This window comes from Macaca thibetana, chromosome 20 (assembly GCF_024542745.1).
Source record: "Macaca thibetana thibetana isolate TM-01 chromosome 20, ASM2454274v1, whole genome shotgun sequence".
NCBI lineage: Eukaryota > Metazoa > Chordata > Mammalia > Primates > Cercopithecidae > Macaca > Macaca thibetana.
This window is the reverse complement of record NC_065597.1, coordinates 15,318,127-15,337,248: the sequence shown is the minus strand read 5'-3', so window position 1 is coordinate 15,337,248 and position 19,122 is coordinate 15,318,127. Positions and strand designations below refer to the sequence as shown.

Genomic DNA, 19,122 nt, shown 5'->3' with positions numbered 1-19,122 from the left:
AAAGAAAATGCCAGGGGAAACCCCAGGATGGAAGAGTATGTCTGTCCCATCACTTAGAACCCATGGTTTACTGCAGCTAGTGCTATCACTGCTCAAGTGGTTTTAGTGCTGCAGCTTTGGGTCCTTGGAATTTACCTGGGATTCTGCAGGGATGCTACTCTTTGGCTTAAAAATACCACCCTGGAACATGAATGGGAATTAATGCCCTGAATATACTTAAGTGAAGTCTATATGATCTAAAACTCCAGTCTGAAAAAATTATCTGGTACTCTCAATGATTGACTCCCAGTCAACGTCAACGTCTGGTTATCTTATCTAGTGTGCAGGTGCCAGGAATTTATATATTATCAAGACCTTATTTTTCTAAAAATGGTGGATTTAATGGACCTTATACCTCTTTTATAACCCTCAGAGACCCACAGTCTTTTGCATTTAAATTGCAATGGTAATAGAATGGAGAAGATGGGCTTATACACACACACACACACATACACACACACATGCCTGCACACACATTCCACATATTCCACATGCATGAATACTGGAGATCTCACCCAGTTACACCATTCAGTTTAGTTTCCTTCTGCTCAGCTTCAAAAAGATCAAGAATTAAAGGGGAAAGTTTATAAAACCTGCTTGAGATGTTGCAAAGCTCTCCTAAGTCCAACATCTGCTTTCTAGTGGGCTTGGTCTGATTTCTGCAGGTAGCTAAGAATGTGGGGTATTTCCATGGTTAATCTTTCTATACCTCATCTTCTTTCAGTTTGCAGTGATGGTGCAGAAGAACCAGGTCAGAAGTCTGCTTTTCTAGGATGGACTGATACTGGCGGAGAGAACAGTAAGAAGTCTGCAACTCCTCTGTGCGAAACTCCAGTTCTTGTTGAAGGGCCAGCAATTTTTTCTTCAGTTGCTGGAGTTGCCTCAGATGACACTGTTTACTGGACCCAAATTCCATCTCTGACTCCTCGAATGCTAATGCCTGTGCTTGCTTCTTGTTCTACAATAGAGACAGGATATACAGAAAAGGCTTTAAAAGGTCATCACTCAGGATGTATATTCATTCCAGGATTGTTTTCATTTGTTCAGTCATTCACATCCATCTATCCATCTTTTTATCTCTTCATCTACAGAGAACTTATTAAACATTTCACTCTATTCACAAGGAAACGTATCACTTAGTATTCCCACTCAGTAAGACGAATTCAATAGAAGAAAAAAAATCCACCAAAATCTTATTATTTAGGTCAGAAGAAAAAAATATACACATAAAGGACCTAGAGAGATATGTGTAATAATATGCTCAGGTGTTGCCTTCCCATATAAAGATAACACTAGTGACTTGGAAGGAAATGGATTTCTGGCCATGGTTCTTGGACTAAACTTGGTATTAAAAACACCTGGGTAAAGGAGCATTGCAATGAGTCAATGGTGAGTTCTTGGGGATTTTGAAATGCTGAAAAATGAGAGCCAGAGATATTGTTCAGGTACATCTGGGCACTGACTCTGTCTCCTTCTCCTGAAGGAAGATGTGACCTTGTAGATGCTGACTCTGTGTGTGTGTGTGTGTGTGTGTGTGATCTCTTGCTAATCCACAATCTACCTGAAATGCTGCTAGTCTTATCCTACATTTTCATTCATTCATTCTTCATTCATTCATTCACTCAATAGACACAGGCTAAGCACCTATGTTGTATCAGGTATTCTGCTGGTAGGACACATCCCTGTGTTGCTGATGCTTCTATATTTCCTATACTTTCCAGCATCCCTTATGACAATGACATGTGAGGAAAAGGTGGATAAAGAGGGTAGCCTGTGGGCAGTCCTTAGCATCCAACCCTGCTTATTCTCCTCCTACTCATTCTTTAAGATTCTGTTTAAATCCTGCTCTCCTTCCTGTTTTTTCCCTGCAAAGTTGTCTTTGCACCAGTACCACAGACTTTGCTAGCATGTCCTTAATGTGGTATTCTGTATTCTGTCTGTAATTATTTCTGTGCATTTTAACTTCTAATTAGATTATAAACTCCTGGAGGGCAGGGCCATGTCCGCTCTTATGGGGCCTAGATTATAGATTCATACATACCTATGTATTGAACGAAAGAAATGAAAATAGAGTCCAAGCAATCTCATTGGCTTCCAAGTGTTTGAGCCTGTGGCGTTGGCCTCATTAACAGAGTACTTCTAATACAGTGGCTTTCCAATTTTTAAATTAACTTTTTGAAAACAGATTTATTGAGGTATACTTTGCATATCATGAAATGCAACCATTGTTAAGTGTGCAATTCAATGACTTGTAATAAACTTATAGAATTGTGTGACCATCATTACAATCCAGTTTTAGAACATTTCTATCAACCCCCCAAATTTCCTCATGCCCATTTTCAGTCACTCCTGCTCCTTCCTCCAGCTCCAGGCAACCACAAATCTGCTTTCTGCCTCTATGGATTTTCCGCCTTTTCTAGATGTTTCACACATGGAATTGTATAATATGTCATTTTTTGGCTTCTTTAATTTAGCATATATATATATATTTTTTATTTTTTATTTTGAGACAGAGTCTCTGTCACCTGGGCTGGAGTGTAGTGGTGTGATCTTGGCTCGCTGCAACCTCCACCTCCCTGGTTCAAGCGATTCTCATGCCTCAGTCTCCCGAGTAGCTGGAATTACAGGCATGCACCACCACACCCAGCTAATTTTTGTATTTTTAGTAGAGATGGGGTTTTGCCATGCTGGCCAGGATGGTCTCAAACTCCTAAGCTCATGTGATCTGCCCGCCTTGACCTCCCAAAGTGCTGGGATTACAGGTGTGAGTCACTGTGCCTGGCTGCGTAATATTTTTGAGGTTTGTCCACGTTGCAGCAAGAATCAGTATTTGAGGCCGGGTGTGGTGGCTCATGCCTGTAATCCCAGCACTTTGGGAGGACGAGGCAGGTGGATCACGAGGTCAGGAGATTGAGAACATCCTGGCTAACACAGTGAAACCCCGTCCCTGCTAAAAATACAAAAAAAATTAGCCGGGCGTGGTGGCAGGCGCCTGTAGTTCCAGCTACTCAGGAGGCTGAGGCAGGAGAATGGCGTGAACCCGGGAGGCAGAGCTTGCAGTGAGCTGAGATCACGCCACTGCACTCCAGCCTGGGTGACAGAGTGAGACTCTGTCTCATTTGGTTTATCTGTTCATCAGTTGATGGATATTTGGGTTATTTAAGTTTTTGGCAATTATGAATACTGCTGCTATGAACATTAACCATACTAGCCTTTGTGTGAGTATGATATTTTCATTTAATTAATGTGCTCAGCAAATAATGTGGTACACCTACTATATCAAGAACTACACTAGGTAATGGGGATATAGCATTATATAAAACAGGCAAATCCCAACTTTGTGGAGTTTGCATCTAATATGGGGAGAGAGAAAACTAAGCAAGTATATATGTAGTGTATTAGAAGGACAAAACGCAGTAGGGAAGAGTGAAACAGGGGAGGAGGATGAGGAATGCCAGGATGGAGGAGGTTATATTTTTGAATTAAATGTTTGCATGGAGGACCAAATTGAGAAGCTACATTTAACCCAAAACTTGAAGGAGGCAAAAGAAGGCATCTGGAATGCTCTAGGGAGAGATGGCCCTGGAGGTGGACGCATGCCTGGTGATATTTGAGGAGCCCCAGGGGTTGCAGCCACTTTTTTTTCTGGCTGGAGCAGAGACAGTAAGGGGGAAAGTTGTACCTGATGGAGTGAGATAGGAAAAGAAGGTGAGGTCTTTAGGACTGTATAGCCATTCTCGAGACTTTGCCTTCTTTCAGGGAGATGAAAGACCTTTGGAGGGTACTGAGCAGAAGAGCAGCATGATCTCCCTGAGCTTTTATGAAGGACACAATGGCTGTTTATCGGAAATCAACTCTAGGCAGACAAAGACAGAAGCAGAAAGACCAGGTACGAGGCTACTGCAATAATCCAGGCAAAGGATGACGGCGTGGACCAAGACGGTAGCAATGGAGGGTGGGAGAAGTGGTTGGGTTCTAGATGTATCTTGAAATGACAGGACACAGGAGTTGCTGCTGGGTTACAGGTTGGATGATGGGACATGATGGTCATCCATAACAGATGATGCCAGGGTTTTGGTCTGAGTAACTGGGGAGATGGAATTTTAATGAGATTAATTCAGTAAGAGCTGGAACTGAAAGACAAAAAACCTCTACTGAGAGTGGTGGTGGCAGCACAGAGAAGGTAAAGGAGGCTCAACCCAGTCCAGAACCAGAAAGATGATAGCTGATTGTGTCAGTACAATCCGAATGATGCTTTCCAAGCTCTAGTGGAAGTGTCTCATCCTGAGTGCCTCAGAATTAAGAAGACAGACAGAGAAAATGGACCCACTGTGGTCACCAGGCAAAAGAAATCCTAGGCAAAGACACGCTGAATGCTTGGCCTGAATCCAGTGTATGTGACTAGGGGAAAGTTGATGAGACCTCTTTTCTAAGCTGAACAAAGCTAAATTTTGTATTTACTTTGTGTAGCTATAATTGCCAGCATTTATATTAAATGTTGTTGTTTAGGGCTTTCATTCTTTTCAAGATAAGAACACTGCTAGTCTCACAACTCATCTGTGAATGAGGTGTGGAGAGAAGAGAGTTGGGAGTAGCGTGTGTGGTGTGCTCATGTCTGTGTGTACGTGCACATGCATGGATACAGGGGCTTCTGAAGAGCCTGAGTCCTCCTGCTTATATAGTAAGTTAACAGGGTGGGGAGCTACCTGGAAAAAACATGATCACAAATAAGTACTTAACATGGACAGAATTAATGCAAAGGAGTGAACATCTGGGGTAAGGTTAATTCAGAAGGGCTTATTTTAGTATATATCCAATAAAATTCTTATCAGGCCAGGCATGGTGGCTCACCCCTATAATCCCAGCACTTTGGGAGGCCAAAGTGGGTGGATGGCTTGAGATGAGGAGTTCAAGACCAGCCTGGGCAACATAGTGAGACTCCTATTACTACAAAAAATAAAAAATAAAAAAATTAGCCATGCATGTTGGCACGTGCCTGTAGTCCCAGCTACTTGAGAGGTTGAGGCGAGAGAATCACTTGAGCTCTGGAGTTCGAGGCTTCAGTGAGCTACGATCACACCACTGCACTCCAGCCTGGGCAACAGAGCAAGATACTGTCTCCAAAAAAACCTTTATCAGATTTTGCCAAAATCCTTTTTATTTTGCTTTTTATTAAGCATCTGTCCACTGCTGAGTGTGTATAACCCTGCTGAAAACTAACCGTGGTCTCCCGTTGTATATTCATTCTTTGCTTCTCTTTCCTTCCATGTCCCTATTTTTTCTTCACTGCCCAGAAGAATGAGAGAAAAGCTCTTCTTTTAAAAGAAGTCAAACTCTCTCTCTCTTTAGGGCTTCCCCTCCGGTACCTGGTACACTCATCTATACTTAGGTGTGTTTAGAATTGCTCTCTGGCCTTAAAGCTTCCTGTGGGAAATAAACATCTTTCCTAAATGTTGTGTATAAAGCTTAGCAGTCTGGTATGGATACTGGTGAGATGTCAATGCTTTATTTTCCCCAGAGGTCATCTTGAATCTTCTGGGTTTAATTTTGGTCTGAGGCAACATGATGGGCTAGCCAGATGATAAAAGTTCATGCAACTCTTCCAGTACAGGACAAATATAGCACCCAACCTAATTTGCCTGGTTATAAAGATCCAAGGACTGCTTCTATCTGCAGAGAAACTAGAGTTCTTTGGATAGGAATTTTAAACATTTGCACACTATAGATATCAATGGGTTTAGAGGAATCAAATTTCAAAGACTTGGAGAAATGCCTAGACTTATTTGAGACCTATTAAATTTCTACTTATTTATCCTTATGCATTCAAAAGTTTATTTTTCTAAATTCTAAAGGAACAGAAAATGACACACTATGGATTAAGCCTACACTTCACTTACAAATGTGCTGAAGAGCAGTGTCACAAAGGCACCAACTTATTTCCTATTGCTTCTTTGTCTTTTTTTTTTTAAACATTCTTTCTAATGAAGATGCAGATATTTTATTAGAGTCTTCTTTGACGTTTAAACTGAGATCTGAAGAAAATAAGCATGTTGAAAGACTAGTTCTTACAGAGGTGAGACTAGTTCTTAAAATGACCATCTGGAATGAGATGTGATTCTGGAGGCCATCTGGTCTACCAGGTTTCTCAGCTGGATTTCTATCCAGGTCTCAGCTGCTTGAAAAGATGGGGACTGCTGGCTGTCCATAGGAACCTGTTCCCATATTTAGTCAACCTTTCAGCCCTACTTGTGGTCAAAGAGATTATAGCTATTGCTCCTTCCTTGCCTATGTGGCCACTTGATCACAGAAGGAAATTAATTGGCCTGGCATGATTTGCCTTTTGAAAAGTCACGTTGGTTTCCACCCAATACTTTGTGCTTTTCAAGTTGATGCTAATTGATTGATGTTAAGTTCTGTATTTTCCTTGTACTGAAGTTAAGCTGACAGGTCTATAATTACCAGGATTGTCCTTTTTCCCTTTTTAAAAAGATGAGCACTTCATTTACCCTTTTTCAGTCTACAGGGACTTTCTTTATCCTTTTGAGTTCTCAAAAATAATCACTAGCAGCTATGTAATAACACCTGCCAATTCCTTAAGTACTCTTCGAAGTATGTCATCAGGCCCTGCTGATTTGCCTAAAGCTGGCTTTTCAAAATACTTTTTAACCATTTTGTTCCCTGTTCTAGTTTGCGCTGACTAGGTTGGCATTGTTCTGATAACCGAATCCCTAATGATTTTTTTTTTTTCATTTAAGAATGAAAAAGTCTCACTATCTTTTTTTAATGGAGATTTTTTTCTTTATTGAGAAACTTAAGACTTGGATACATCAAACTGAATTAATTTCCTGGGGAGGAGACCAAAATCCACAATAGAAAAAAGAAGTTAACACTGTCTGGGCCACAGCAGAACCAGAGAATACATTTGTATAGCTGAAAAATTCTAAGTGCTTCATATTTGACCTTTTGATACAGCATGATCTATTAAATTTGTGATAGGTATTCTTGGTGTTGAGGTCCATAGAATAATATAGGAAGTCTGCAAACTTTCAGCTGAATTGTATGAGAGATTATTTGGCTTTTGAATCAGTTTCTCCTTGTTCATGAGGTAGCAGCAGCAACCATTAGCACAGATGAGGACTAACTTACTTTTTCAGTCATTGTCATGAACTTCTTTTCCTAACTTTGAGGTAAGTGAGATATTTCCTTTAAACTCTAGTTTAGCCTTATGTCACTGGATAGGTTTATCTGCTGTTTTTTTTTTTTTTTTTTTGAGATGGAGTCTCACTCTGTTGCTGAGGCTGGAGTGAAGTGGCATGCTCTCAGCTCACTGCAACCTCTGTGCCCCGGATTCAAGCGATTCTCCTGCCTCAGCCTCCCGAGTGGCTGGGACTACAGGCGCCTGCTACCATTCCTGGCTAAGTTTTGCATTTTTAGTAGAGATGGGGTTTCGCCATATTGGCCAGGCTGGTCTCGAACTCCTGACCTCAGGTGATCCACCCGCCTCAGCCTCCCAAAGTGCTGGGATTACAGGCGTGAGCCACCGCGCCCGGACTTATCTGTTACTTTTTATGTCTTCTACAAATTGCATTTCTTGTACTTCCTTGTACTAGTAGAGCAGAGAACTGTATGTTTAAGTGACATGAATTTTGGATGCATCTTGCTGATGTAGACATTCTTCTCACTAGTGACTTCTGCTTGCCTGAGATTCACTTGAAAAAAAGTATTTTAGAATAATTTTTGATTTACAGAAAAATTGCAAAAGTAGCCCAGAGAGTTCCCATATGTTCTTCATACAGCTTTCCCTAAGGCAAACTTCTTAAATAACTGGGTACATTTGTCTAAACTAAGAAATTAATGTTGGAAGATTACTGTGAACTATACTTTATTGGATTTCACCAGTTTTTCCACTAATGTGTTTTCTCTGTTCCAATATCCAATCCAGGATTTCACATTGCATTTAGAAGATTCAGTGAAATATTTTTTTTCCATTCCCAATAATTCAAAATGATACTGTGTAATAATGCCCATCAAGATTCTACTAACTTTACATCTTCAACAAATGACTTTTATCCACAGGAATCAAACTCGCCTTATATAGTTTTATGCTAAAAATAGTGTCCTCTGTACATTTCAAAGATGAGTTTGGCAATCTGAGCTCTACCGAATATCAGGGCATGCACCCTATGCCACCATCAGAGAATGGAGCCTGGGAAAATTGCTCAAAAGGCCCTTTCTTTTCTGGTTTGATCATTTTATTATGGTATCTCTGTTGTTCTTTTCTCCTTTCACTTTAATTGAGATTCTCTTTTGATTCCTGGGCAGGCCCAGGACCACGGTGAGGCAAGTGAGATGCAAATTTTAAGAAGGCACTCAGTCTCAGGGTGGAGCACATGCAGGTTGGCACCTGAAGAGCTTGTGCCCATGAATTTTGCACCTTAGCCACCCCATTTGCTTCGCCCTATTTCCTGCTCTGTTCCTGGGATTGGGAGCATAATGTAGTTTTGATTTGCAAGGTCATATCACTCACCCCTTCCCTGCCACTCCTTTTGTTATACATAACATCTAATGTAATATTTTAATCTTTTTGCATAATTGTGGTCGTAAACTCTGACCTCCTGCTTGTTTCCCCAGCTCCTTGTTAGAGAGTAGTCAGAATTTCAGAAAGTCTTGGTTTCCCTTTTGTTCCCATATTACATTTCCATGTGGAAGGCAGATCTTAAAGGGATTTTCTGGGCGGATGAGTGTAAGTCTACATCTAATTGTGTATTTGTATGCGTAGTCTGCTATTTAAATTCTGCACTAAGTGCTAGGGGAAAAAAGAGCCCGCTTTAAAGCTTGTTTCAAGCTGTTAGACCTTCTTCTGGGCAATTAGAATAATAAAATGCAATTTAATACCTTTCTCCTTCCAAGTTGCCAGGTACATTTATAAGCCACATGGCTTTTCCTGACTGGGGGAATAAGTAAACTCATGACAGCAATGGTGAAAATATCCTAAAATGTTAATATTTAGAAAGAAGTAAATTATGATAATCTTCTTCCTGAGATCCATTTAGGAAACCAGTGGATTTTTCTCTATTTGTAACTTCCTGAGGAAAGCAATGCTTAGAAGATGAAGTAGAAATGCTTTGTTGGTAGTATTTCTAGGGCATTGCAGAGGAACAATTTGTGGTTTCAATAGTGAGGCGGTAAGTCCTGGGAGAACTCTTATAGACGCAATGAAAAGAGGCCAGATCCTTGACCACCAACAGTGAAGAACACGGTGGCGGCTTCACAGCCTCCCAGAGGCTAACTTTGGGTGTCCAGCAACAGGTCTGTGCAGCCAGGACCTGCTTTCTGTTTACCAATAACTCAAGTCACTAAATGGAAATGAAGACCACAAGTAAAGAATTCTTGGAAACCCAGTGTTTAGAGAGCTGTGGGAAAATATCTCCCAGCTGGCTCCCCAGCTTGTGTGGATAAATTTAGAGACTGACTTAAAGGCCTTAGATTTAGAGCTTCCAAAGAAAGCAAACCTCAGGCTGAAATGAAATTACCTCAGCTGATGAACAGCCTAGAACTAGATAAGTATTAGTCCAAAATCACAGTCTCAAGAAAGATGCTCATGCCAGGAGGTCTGCATGTTCACACATGCGGAGGATCAGTGCTACTGAGTGTCTTGGCTTGGGCACCCCTGAAAGCAGGCTCTGTGACAAGGAACTGAGGGTCAAGTAGTAGTCGCTGTGGGAGGTGGTCTTAGTAAACTCTGGCTGGGGAGTGGGAAACTGAAGGAAGGGAAGGAAGCAGATAAAAGGTGTGTCCACTCATTGATTGATGGGCATTTGGCTGGTTCCATATTTTTGCATGTGGTATATATATACAATGGAATACGACTCAGCCATAAAAAGAAATGAATTAATGGCATTTGCAGTGACCTGGATGGAATTGGAGACTATTATTCTAAGTGAAGTAACTCAGGAATGGGAAACCAAACATCATATGTTCTCACTTATAAGTGGGAGCTAAGCTATGAGGATGCAAAAGCATAAGAGTGAAACAATGAACTTTGGGGACTCTGGGGAAAGGTTGGGGGTGGTGAGGGATAAAAGACTACAAATTGGATTCAGTGTATACTGCTTGGGTGATGGGTGCACCAAAATCTCACAAATCACCGCTAAAGAACTTACTCATGTAACAACAACAACAACAACAACAACATTGGGTTAAAAAAAAAAAGGTGTGTCATCAAGTCAGGTACCACTGTGAGCAACTGGGCTCAGGTGCATTGAGGAAGTCTGTGAGACAGCATGCCTCGGGTTACCTCTGACGAGGGACAAAGGAAGGTGGGAGATGGAATCTTCCACCTCCTCATCTGACATTGCTTGAAGGTTGCTTCTAGAGGCATTAACTCTTGAGAAACTGAGCTTGTCCTATTATCAGGTTCCTGCATCCAGAAGAAAAGCTTACAGGCAGTAAGACACAGGTGCAGCAATAAAGATCCTCTGCTACCCCGATGCACACTGATATCTTGGAGCAGGTGCGATGGTTTTTATTTTCATGGTTGACTTAGAAGTTTGTCTGAGATCCATAGCAGATGCTGCTCCCCTTGTATCACTATGATCTGATATTTTCAGGGCAATGGGTTGTAAACACAGGTGTGAAAGGCCCGATAAGGAAAACATTGTGCCTAGGATGTACATGACCTTGGAGATAGATGGAAAAATCCTGAAGGCAGGAAAGGCATTTTCCGTGTGTGTGTGTTGGGGTGTGCATGTTTAATTCTCTTAATTCTCTCTCATTGCTTGTTCAATAAGTACTCTTGAATGAACAGTGGAAGAACTTTCTATTATCCCCGCCCAAGGGAAGAGAGGTAGAAGTTGAGGGAGCAGGGGTGAGCGGCCGCTGCCAAGTCCCTTACGTGGCTGCTGTTCATTGCCTCCTCCATGCAGAGCTGATTGTCCTGCAAGGTCTTCCTCTGTCTCTTGCAGACATCGTGCAGATTCTTGATGTCAACTTGCAGGCTTAACAGCTTGCTGTTCAGGCTGCTCACTTCTCTGTCTCTCTCCCCCGCCTAGGCAGCCAGAAAAACAAAAGCATCAATTATAAGCTATCAAGAAAGTGCTTGTTTTCGTTCACTTAACAGGTTGACAGAGACTTGAAATTTGCTGGAAATTTGTCCATCAACCGTTAGCTGTTATTACTCATCCTGTGTAACGTTTACACAGTTTCCAATTGCCAGGTGTCTGAGCGCTCTGCATTATTCAGACAATTACTGATTTATATTAATTAATCTTCACCACACTGCTGAGGGTGCACCACAGACAATTCCCCTGTTTTTCAAGAGGAAGTCAGTGCCTAGAATAATTCTAGGCACCTAGTGGACTGTCTATAAATATTAATGGCTCTGCCACTGATGAACATATTGAGATGTCAAATGAACTTGTCAAGACAAGTATAGTGAATCCATGATGGGCTTGATACGGGATTCTGAAGTCTCTTACCTTTCTCTTCTACCCACTAGACTACCAAAAGATCTCCTTCACCTATAAACCCAGTGCTTTTCTCTTTTTTTTGAGACGGAGTCTCGCTTTGTCACCCAGGCTGGAGTGCAGTGGCACAATCTTTGCTCACTGCAAGCTCCGCCTCCTGGGTTCACACCATTCTCCTGCCTCAGCCTCCCGAGTATCTGTGACTACAGGCACCCGCCACCATTCCCGGCTAATTTTTTTGTATTTTCAGTAGAGACGGGGTTTCACGGTGTCAGCCAGGATGGTCACGATCTCCCGACCTCGTGATCTGCCTACCTCGGCCTCCCAAAAGTGCTTTTCTTTAGAGGCATTCACAATGGGAACAAAGCGAGATCCCTGGGCTGGTGGCGTAAGTTCTGTCTTTGATTATGAGTGAAAAGAATTAGCTAATTGTTGCTAGATGGGGATGGAAAGTAGTGATTGAGATATAAATAGAGTGTGTGGGGCATAGTAACTTGGGTGGGGGTGCGGGTGCAGAGCTGTTGTAGGAGGGTGGGGCTTTATCACACCAGGATGCCACCTCCACTCCCAGAGTTGTGGGTGGTAATGGTGTGAAAATGAATGAGGAAGAAGTCCTGTGTGAACCTGTGTAGTGCTTCAGTCTGTCACTGTGCTTGTTTTCTACAACGCTCATGAGCACAGGTGTTACTGCTGCTGAGTTTTAAATCTAGGAACTGAGGCTGGTTCCTTCATGGTAAGTACATGGTTTGGCTCTGTGTCCCCACCCACATCTCATCTCAAATTGTAATCCTCACGTGTTGAGGGAGGGACCTGGTGGGAGGTGATTGGGTCATGGGGGTGGTTTCTCCCACACTGTTCTTATAATAGTGAGTGAGTTCTTACAAGATCTGATAGTTTAAAAGTGTGGCACTTCCCCTCACTGTCTCTCTCCTGCTGCCATGTAAGATGTGCCTTGCTTCCCCTTTGCCTTCCGCTATGATTGTAAGTTTCCTAAGGCCTCCCCAGCTATGTGGACCTGTGAATCAGTTAAACCTCTTTTCCTGATAAATTACTCAGCCTCCAGTAGTTCTTTATAGCAGTGTGAAAATGGACTAATACAGTACCTATCTCTTAGGTTAGATTACCGAGAGGGTTCTTAAGTGAGGATTCATGGCATCTATCAAAGAAACACTCCCAAGAAAAACCAGCATGGAAGAAGGGGAAGGAGGATAGGGAAGGGGTAAAAACCAAGTACAGGTACATTTTCAGAGAATACTGTGGGCAGTAATTTTAGCCTGCTCATACAGGAAACTCTGGAATATGAGCTACACCTTAGAGTCTGTCCTGATTGGTGTCAGTGAAAGCTGGGCTGTCAAACTCAGCATCAGTCAGTCAGTGGCCAATGGCCATCCCATAGGTTACAAGCAACTAAGAACTTCCAGCTCTCTGCCCCTGTAGGCAGTGACTTCAGTAGTCTAAAGACAATTCTTCTAAGAGAGTTACAGCTGCAAAAGTGCGCAGTAGGCAGGGGATAGGTGCATGGAAATAGTGAAGGGAACTAAGCCACAGTGCCCAAGGTCTCACATCTGGTTAGCAGTAGGGCCAGGAGAGCACGTTCTTCCTGACCCTGTGGCTGGTGCTCTGCCATCATATCCGACTGACTGGTTTGTCTTTTGAAATATATGAGCTGCATAACACACATTCTCAGAGGAACTGGAGACCTGATATGGGCATCGTAAATCAAGCCTTACTGGACAGGTCAGTTTAAAGGACCCCTACACAAAGCCGAAGGGGGCCGGAGGACAACGGCGAGAATCGGACATTGCAATGTCAGAGTATTCAGAATTCAGAAGGTTTCCCAGAACTGCTGCTGTCTCCGCTGATTTATTTCTTCATTTCCATTTAGTACCTGGATTTTTTTTTAACCACTTTACAGTTTAATTAGGTTAACGGCATGGCTCTGTCATTAAAAGGATTTCATTATCTCAAAACTCTCCCTCCTCCTCTCTTGCTCCCATCCTTCGTTCCTCACTTCCAGAAAAATAACAGTGGATGTCAACTGCCCCAAGCATGTAATTACCATTAAGACAATTACCAGGGACTCTCTTAAGAGAATATGTGTAGAGTGGCCTTAAAAAATGGTGTACAGACACTGTTTTCTAACTTGGAAACAAAATGCTTAACTCGATAAAGAGTGGTAGTTTGATTCTGGTGCTTTGGATCCCTTTCCTGTGGTTACCACACTGGGAATAGGGTATGGAGCCTCTCCAGGAAGTGGGACCCTAAGGAACCTCTTCACTCTGGCCACAGGACTGTCTTTCTTTGGCATCTACGAGCAGTTTAGGTGACAACAAGATGCCTGCTCCACAGGAGAGCCAAATACCCTATACTCTTGCCTTGGTGCTGAATATATGTGTCTTAAGGCAGGAACCCTGACAGCATATTGTTCCCCATGGAGACTAGCACATTGAAGGCTCACTAACAAAATACCAATGATACACACTTGAGTTTCTCTAAATTAAAAGTTAAGTGCTCTCTCTCAGGCCAATAAAAATATCCTTTCTCCCTCCAGTTTTGGATGTCCTCTGAGTAGAAGGCCTGATAGCCCAATTCTTTTGCACCACCAGAAGTTCAGAATTGGATCTTCAATGTAGATGATTTCATCTAATTTGTACATTTAGCATTGGCTCAGAGTCTCTGAGAAAATGTCTTCATTCATGAAACAAGGTTTGGAATAAATCATCTTTCTTTGAACATTCCTTAAACCAGTTGAATAACAAATACGTTTTGATGGATGTCAAGTGAAATTTACTTTTGAAAGCAAAACTTAACCATTCACTCCTGGAAACCAAATTATAAAGAGGTTTTGATGCATCAGAAAAGGAGTAAAAATGCTGGGAGAGTGATCAGGAGATTTCCAGAACCATGTTCAATTTTTAATTATAGGGAGTTATTAGAAAAGGCTGTGCTCACCTCAGAACCCCAGAAAAGCCAATGTTTCTGGGGTCTCAGTGAACCTAATTTCTTGCCAGTATCTCACACAGATATTAGCTGTAAACTATTTATAATCCTATCTACTTTATGAAGGCTAAATCCCAGGCAGATGCCTTTTGAGTATCAACATGCAATAGGGATAGATTTAATCTGACATTTCATCAATCATAGCTCTGTAACCATTACTGGGGCATGAGATGAACCGAGAGTCATAATGTTGACCCTCAGGCACCACATCTGATCCTGTCCTGGATCTGAAGTCATTAACAATGGCTGAAATTACAAGTCTCCACTGCCAGTCTCCGCTGCCAGGTGAGTTTTCATTTACATAAGTCATGTACTTAGTTACCTGGTTTCTCTTATATAAGGTTGGAACCTGGTCACTCTGCTTTGAAACATATGACAGCAGCAGCAGCTATCAACCCACAGGCAAAATGATGAGTGCTGATACTGCAGTGGCTACCATATTCATGATAACTATTGGAAAATAGGTTATTTACTGAAGCAAATTTTCTGTATTGATTAAATAGGTCTTTTGTCAAAAAGCATGGTATCTCAAACACATATTTCAAAACAGGTGAAGACATTTTGCTCTAGGTTTCCAAGTATTGACAGTCTCAAGCTTTTTCTTGGGTGAAGCTAATGTTAAATTGAAGCTTGTGATTCAGTAGCATTTTCAGAGCCCAAGAACATTGCAAAGATTCAAAATGGCAGCATTCCCAGGGATTTGGCATTTCAACATGAAAATCCAGAGTAATTTAGGATTCAACCAATAACACGATAAAGGTCATCATCTTTGGGATATTATCTTATTTGTCTGAGGATAAGGACAAATCTTCAATAATCAATGGGAAACCACGTTTAACCACCACTAATATCACAACCATTCAATTTATGGTGAGAGTCATGCCTTAAGAATCACGAAACCTTAAAAACTAACATTGATTCAGGAATTTTTACATTTTACTTGTATAATAGTAGAGTTTACAGTTATCTGCAGTGATTTTAAACACTATTACTGATATTACTGATGATTACCAGTTGACTTTTCCATTTATAGAAATATTACAGTTTTTACATTACTTATGATGGAAATGAATGGGTACTTATACAAGGTTTTGCCTGTGAACAAACATTTAGAACCAATTATGTTCATATACTGAAGAGTGACTGTATTTTATGGTGTTCTAAATTCTTTAAAAATTGATGTATACCTATGTAACAAATCTGCACATTCTGCACATGTATCCCAGAACTTAAAGTATAATAAAAAAGATTAAAAAAAGAAAACATTATGAAATGTAAGAAGGCTAAACACACATACACACATACACACACACACACTTAGATTAACAAATTAAAAAAGATATCTGAGAGCTTCCCTTATCAGCTGTGTATTCATTAACAAGTTATTTAACTTCTGTGGCTACATTTTCCTATGTATAAAATAGAGATAATTATAGTTTCCTTAAGGTTGTTGTGATGATTAAATGCATTGGTAAATACAATGTACTTAGAACACTGTCTGACACATATCATGGAAGGCTAGATTAGTGTTTGCCATAAAAACAAAATTGGCACACCCCATAAGTATACAGTGTAGGATACACATGACATATGGTGGAGATCAGCCACCTATGGAACATGGGCTGATTTTTATTGGCACCCGGGCAATTTTCACAGACTTTTCACTATCATATCATTTGAGAAATTATTCTACCAAGAAGGTAAGCTCCACGAGTAGGGATCTTTGTCTATTTTGTTCACTGCTTTATTCCCAGCTCCTAGAACAATGAATGCCTGGCACATTGAAGGAGATCCAAAGATATAAGTTAAATGAAGAAACAGCTTTCTAGAAAATCCATACAGATCCTTGTTCCCCACAGAACTGGTATCAAGTTCTGTATGGCTCCAGTAATGCAGCAGGAAAGGAGTGGACTGACTGTTTCAGAATCTGCTCACCTCTTGGTAGGAGGTCTGTTAAAAAGCATATGGTACATGGGACAATCCTTTACTCATCAAAACAGTCCCCTTAAGTCCTTTCTGAAACAAGGTAGGGCATACATAAACAGAGTTTGTTGCTGTTGTTGTTGTTTTTGAGACAGGGTCTTTGTCGCCCCAGCTGGAATGCACTGGTGTGATCACGGCTCACTGCAGCTTCAACCTCCCAGGCTCAAGTGATCCACTTGCCTCAGCCTCCTGAGTGGCTGGGACCAAAAGGGCATGCCACCACACCTGGCTAATCTTTTTTTTTTGTAGAGACAGGGGTCTTACCGTGTTGCCCAGGCTGGTCTTAAACTCTGGGGCTCAAGCAATCCTCCTGCCTTGGCTTCCCAAAGTGCTGGGATTACAGGTTTGAGTCACTGCGCCTGACCCCATAAACACAGTTTGACCAAAAGATTAAACTAGTCAGACACTCCATTTTCATATCATTCCAGATAAAGAGAGAATGTTAGCAACAATAGTTAATGTCAATTAAGTGCTTTCTATATGCACTAACTTTGCTAATCCTCATACCAAGTCTTTAGAATAGGTGATCATCATTCATATTTTCTAGATAAAGCAAAGGAAACTTAAAGTAGGCAAAAAACTCAGTATCATACTGCTGATAGATATGGACCCAGACCCATCCAGCTCGAGTCTGGGCTCTTAAACACGATGCTCTGCTGCCCGCCTCTGTCCATGATATTTTGTGATGCTTATTACTGGAATTTTGAATAATAAAACATGAAAAAAAGTCCCTTGTAATGAATATTCAACTCCAAGTATGAAGAGGAGTTAGGAGCCTTACCTCATCTTTCATTTCCTTGGCAGCTCTCAGTTCTCCTTTAACCTTTAGTATTTTCTGAGCTTTGTTATAAACCTGAAAAAGTCCAAGTATTTAAGATGGAAAAAGTATAAATGAGCCTGCCCTTTAAAGATTTTCCCAGCTGGATCTAGGCCCTCAGCAAGAGGTTTGGAAAATTTTCTCGAACTGTTAGCAATACCCACTTGCCTACCCATCTGTTTGTGTTTTCAAAAGTGTGTTAAAACCTCCAGATGGTAGGACCATGGTTTTACATCTTTTCCAGAAAACCACTACTTGGTGAACCAAACGGTTTCTGAATTCACCCTTCTTGGAAAGCAAAAAGTCTGAATCGAGTTTACTTTTTGGATTTCTATGTACTCTATGGCTCAGATATAGTTAACATTATGTACTTACTATGAACCAGACATGATGTGCATGACCCAACTTCATTCTCACATGAACCCTGAGAGGCAGGGACTACTACTATCCTCATTTATAGACAAGGAAACTGAGGCCCAGAGAGGCTAAGTGACTTACCCAAGGTCACAGAGGCTCTCTTACTACTCTATGAGGAGCTTCCATTAATTTTGTAACTATTCATATGAAATATCTGATGATGTGATGTTTTTTAAGCATTAGCTTGTTATAATGTTGATGCTCATAAAGTTAGGAAACGTGTGAAGTGCTGAGACTTATCTAGCTAGAAAGCCTCCAAGGAAACCAAAGGTCTTTGCACATGTATGTGTGTGTAAGTACAGGATGATGCATTTGAGGTCATAATGCACTGAGCTTATTAAAATTATCTCATTCATTCTGTTTTTAACCCTAAGAATAGAGGAATTTCCACCAGGAACTTACCTGCAGAATAGCTCAAGGAATAAGAAGCTATTAAAATACTCATCCTTTGTAATAAACCACATCCCCTATCCCTAATATAAGCCAAGAGGAAGAAAGAATGTTGGTGATATGTGGAATCTGGAATGTTTTATGGAGCTGAATTCTGATTTCCTGCATTGTGTACCCTCTGAAGTCTTCATGCACAGAGGTGTGTCGTGGGAATGGAGGTATGGCTCAGGCTCACCTGGTGGGGACAGGCTAGGTGATGGTGTAGCAACAAACAACCCCCAAGTCTCAGTGGCTTACAACCGTGAAGGTTTATTTTTTACTCTTGCTACATGTCCTTTATGAGTCAGCTGGGGCTCTGCTCCACATCGTCCTCAGTCTCCTCGTAGTCCTCAGCTGGTGGAACTTCTATTATCTAGTATGTTGCCTGTTGCCATGGTAGCAGAAAGGGAACTTGGTGAATCACCTACTGGTTCTTAAAGTGGAAGTGAAACACTTTGCTTCTGCTCACATTTCATTAGCCAAAACAAGTCACATGGCCATGCCTAACTTCTTCCTGTATTTCCCCAAAGAAATATAGGCATATGTCAGAGAGATTGTGGGTTCGGTTTCTGACCACCAAAATGAAGCAAATATCACAATGAGGCAAGACACACAAACGTCTTGGTTTCTCGGCGCATAGAAAACTTATGTTTACACTATATTGTGGTCTACTAAGTGTGCAATAGTATTATGTCTAAGAAAACAAGGTGCATAACTTAATTAAAAATACTTCATTGCTAAAAAATGCTGATGTGGACACAAGGGAGCACATGCTGTTGGAAAAATGGCGCCAATAGACTTGCATGATGCAGGATTGCTACAAACTTTCTATTCGTTAAAAATGCAATCTTTGTGAAGCACGGTAAAGTGAAGAGCAATAACACAAGGTATGCCTGTATTGGCGAACATCACAAATGACTTCCACACTAGTCAAGCAAGAAGATTAAAAATAGCATGGCATAAAAGAACACT

General features: G+C 41.3%; 1 protein-coding gene across 4 annotated transcripts in view; it reads right to left on the bottom strand.

Annotated features, from left to right (window-relative positions):
* The window catches only part of PMFBP1 (polyamine modulated factor 1 binding protein 1), a 55,166-nt gene extending 36,066 nt beyond the window's left edge, over positions 1 to 19,100 (bottom strand). For 2 of the 4 annotated variants that reach the window (XM_050772674.1, XM_050772676.1), the window contains exons 1-4: positions 18,347 to 19,100; positions 17,269 to 17,340; positions 10,934 to 11,086; positions 749 to 997 (exon numbers count right to left, since the gene is read on the bottom strand). In XM_050772674.1, coding sequence (XP_050628631.1) covers positions 749 to 997; positions 10,934 to 11,086; positions 17,269 to 17,280 — 414 coding nt within the window. In that variant the 5' untranslated portion in view covers positions 17,281 to 17,340; positions 18,347 to 19,100. The other 2 variants (XM_050772675.1, XM_050772677.1) reach the window with 1 other exon arrangement.
* Positions 19,101 to 19,122: the final 22 nt, after the last annotated feature.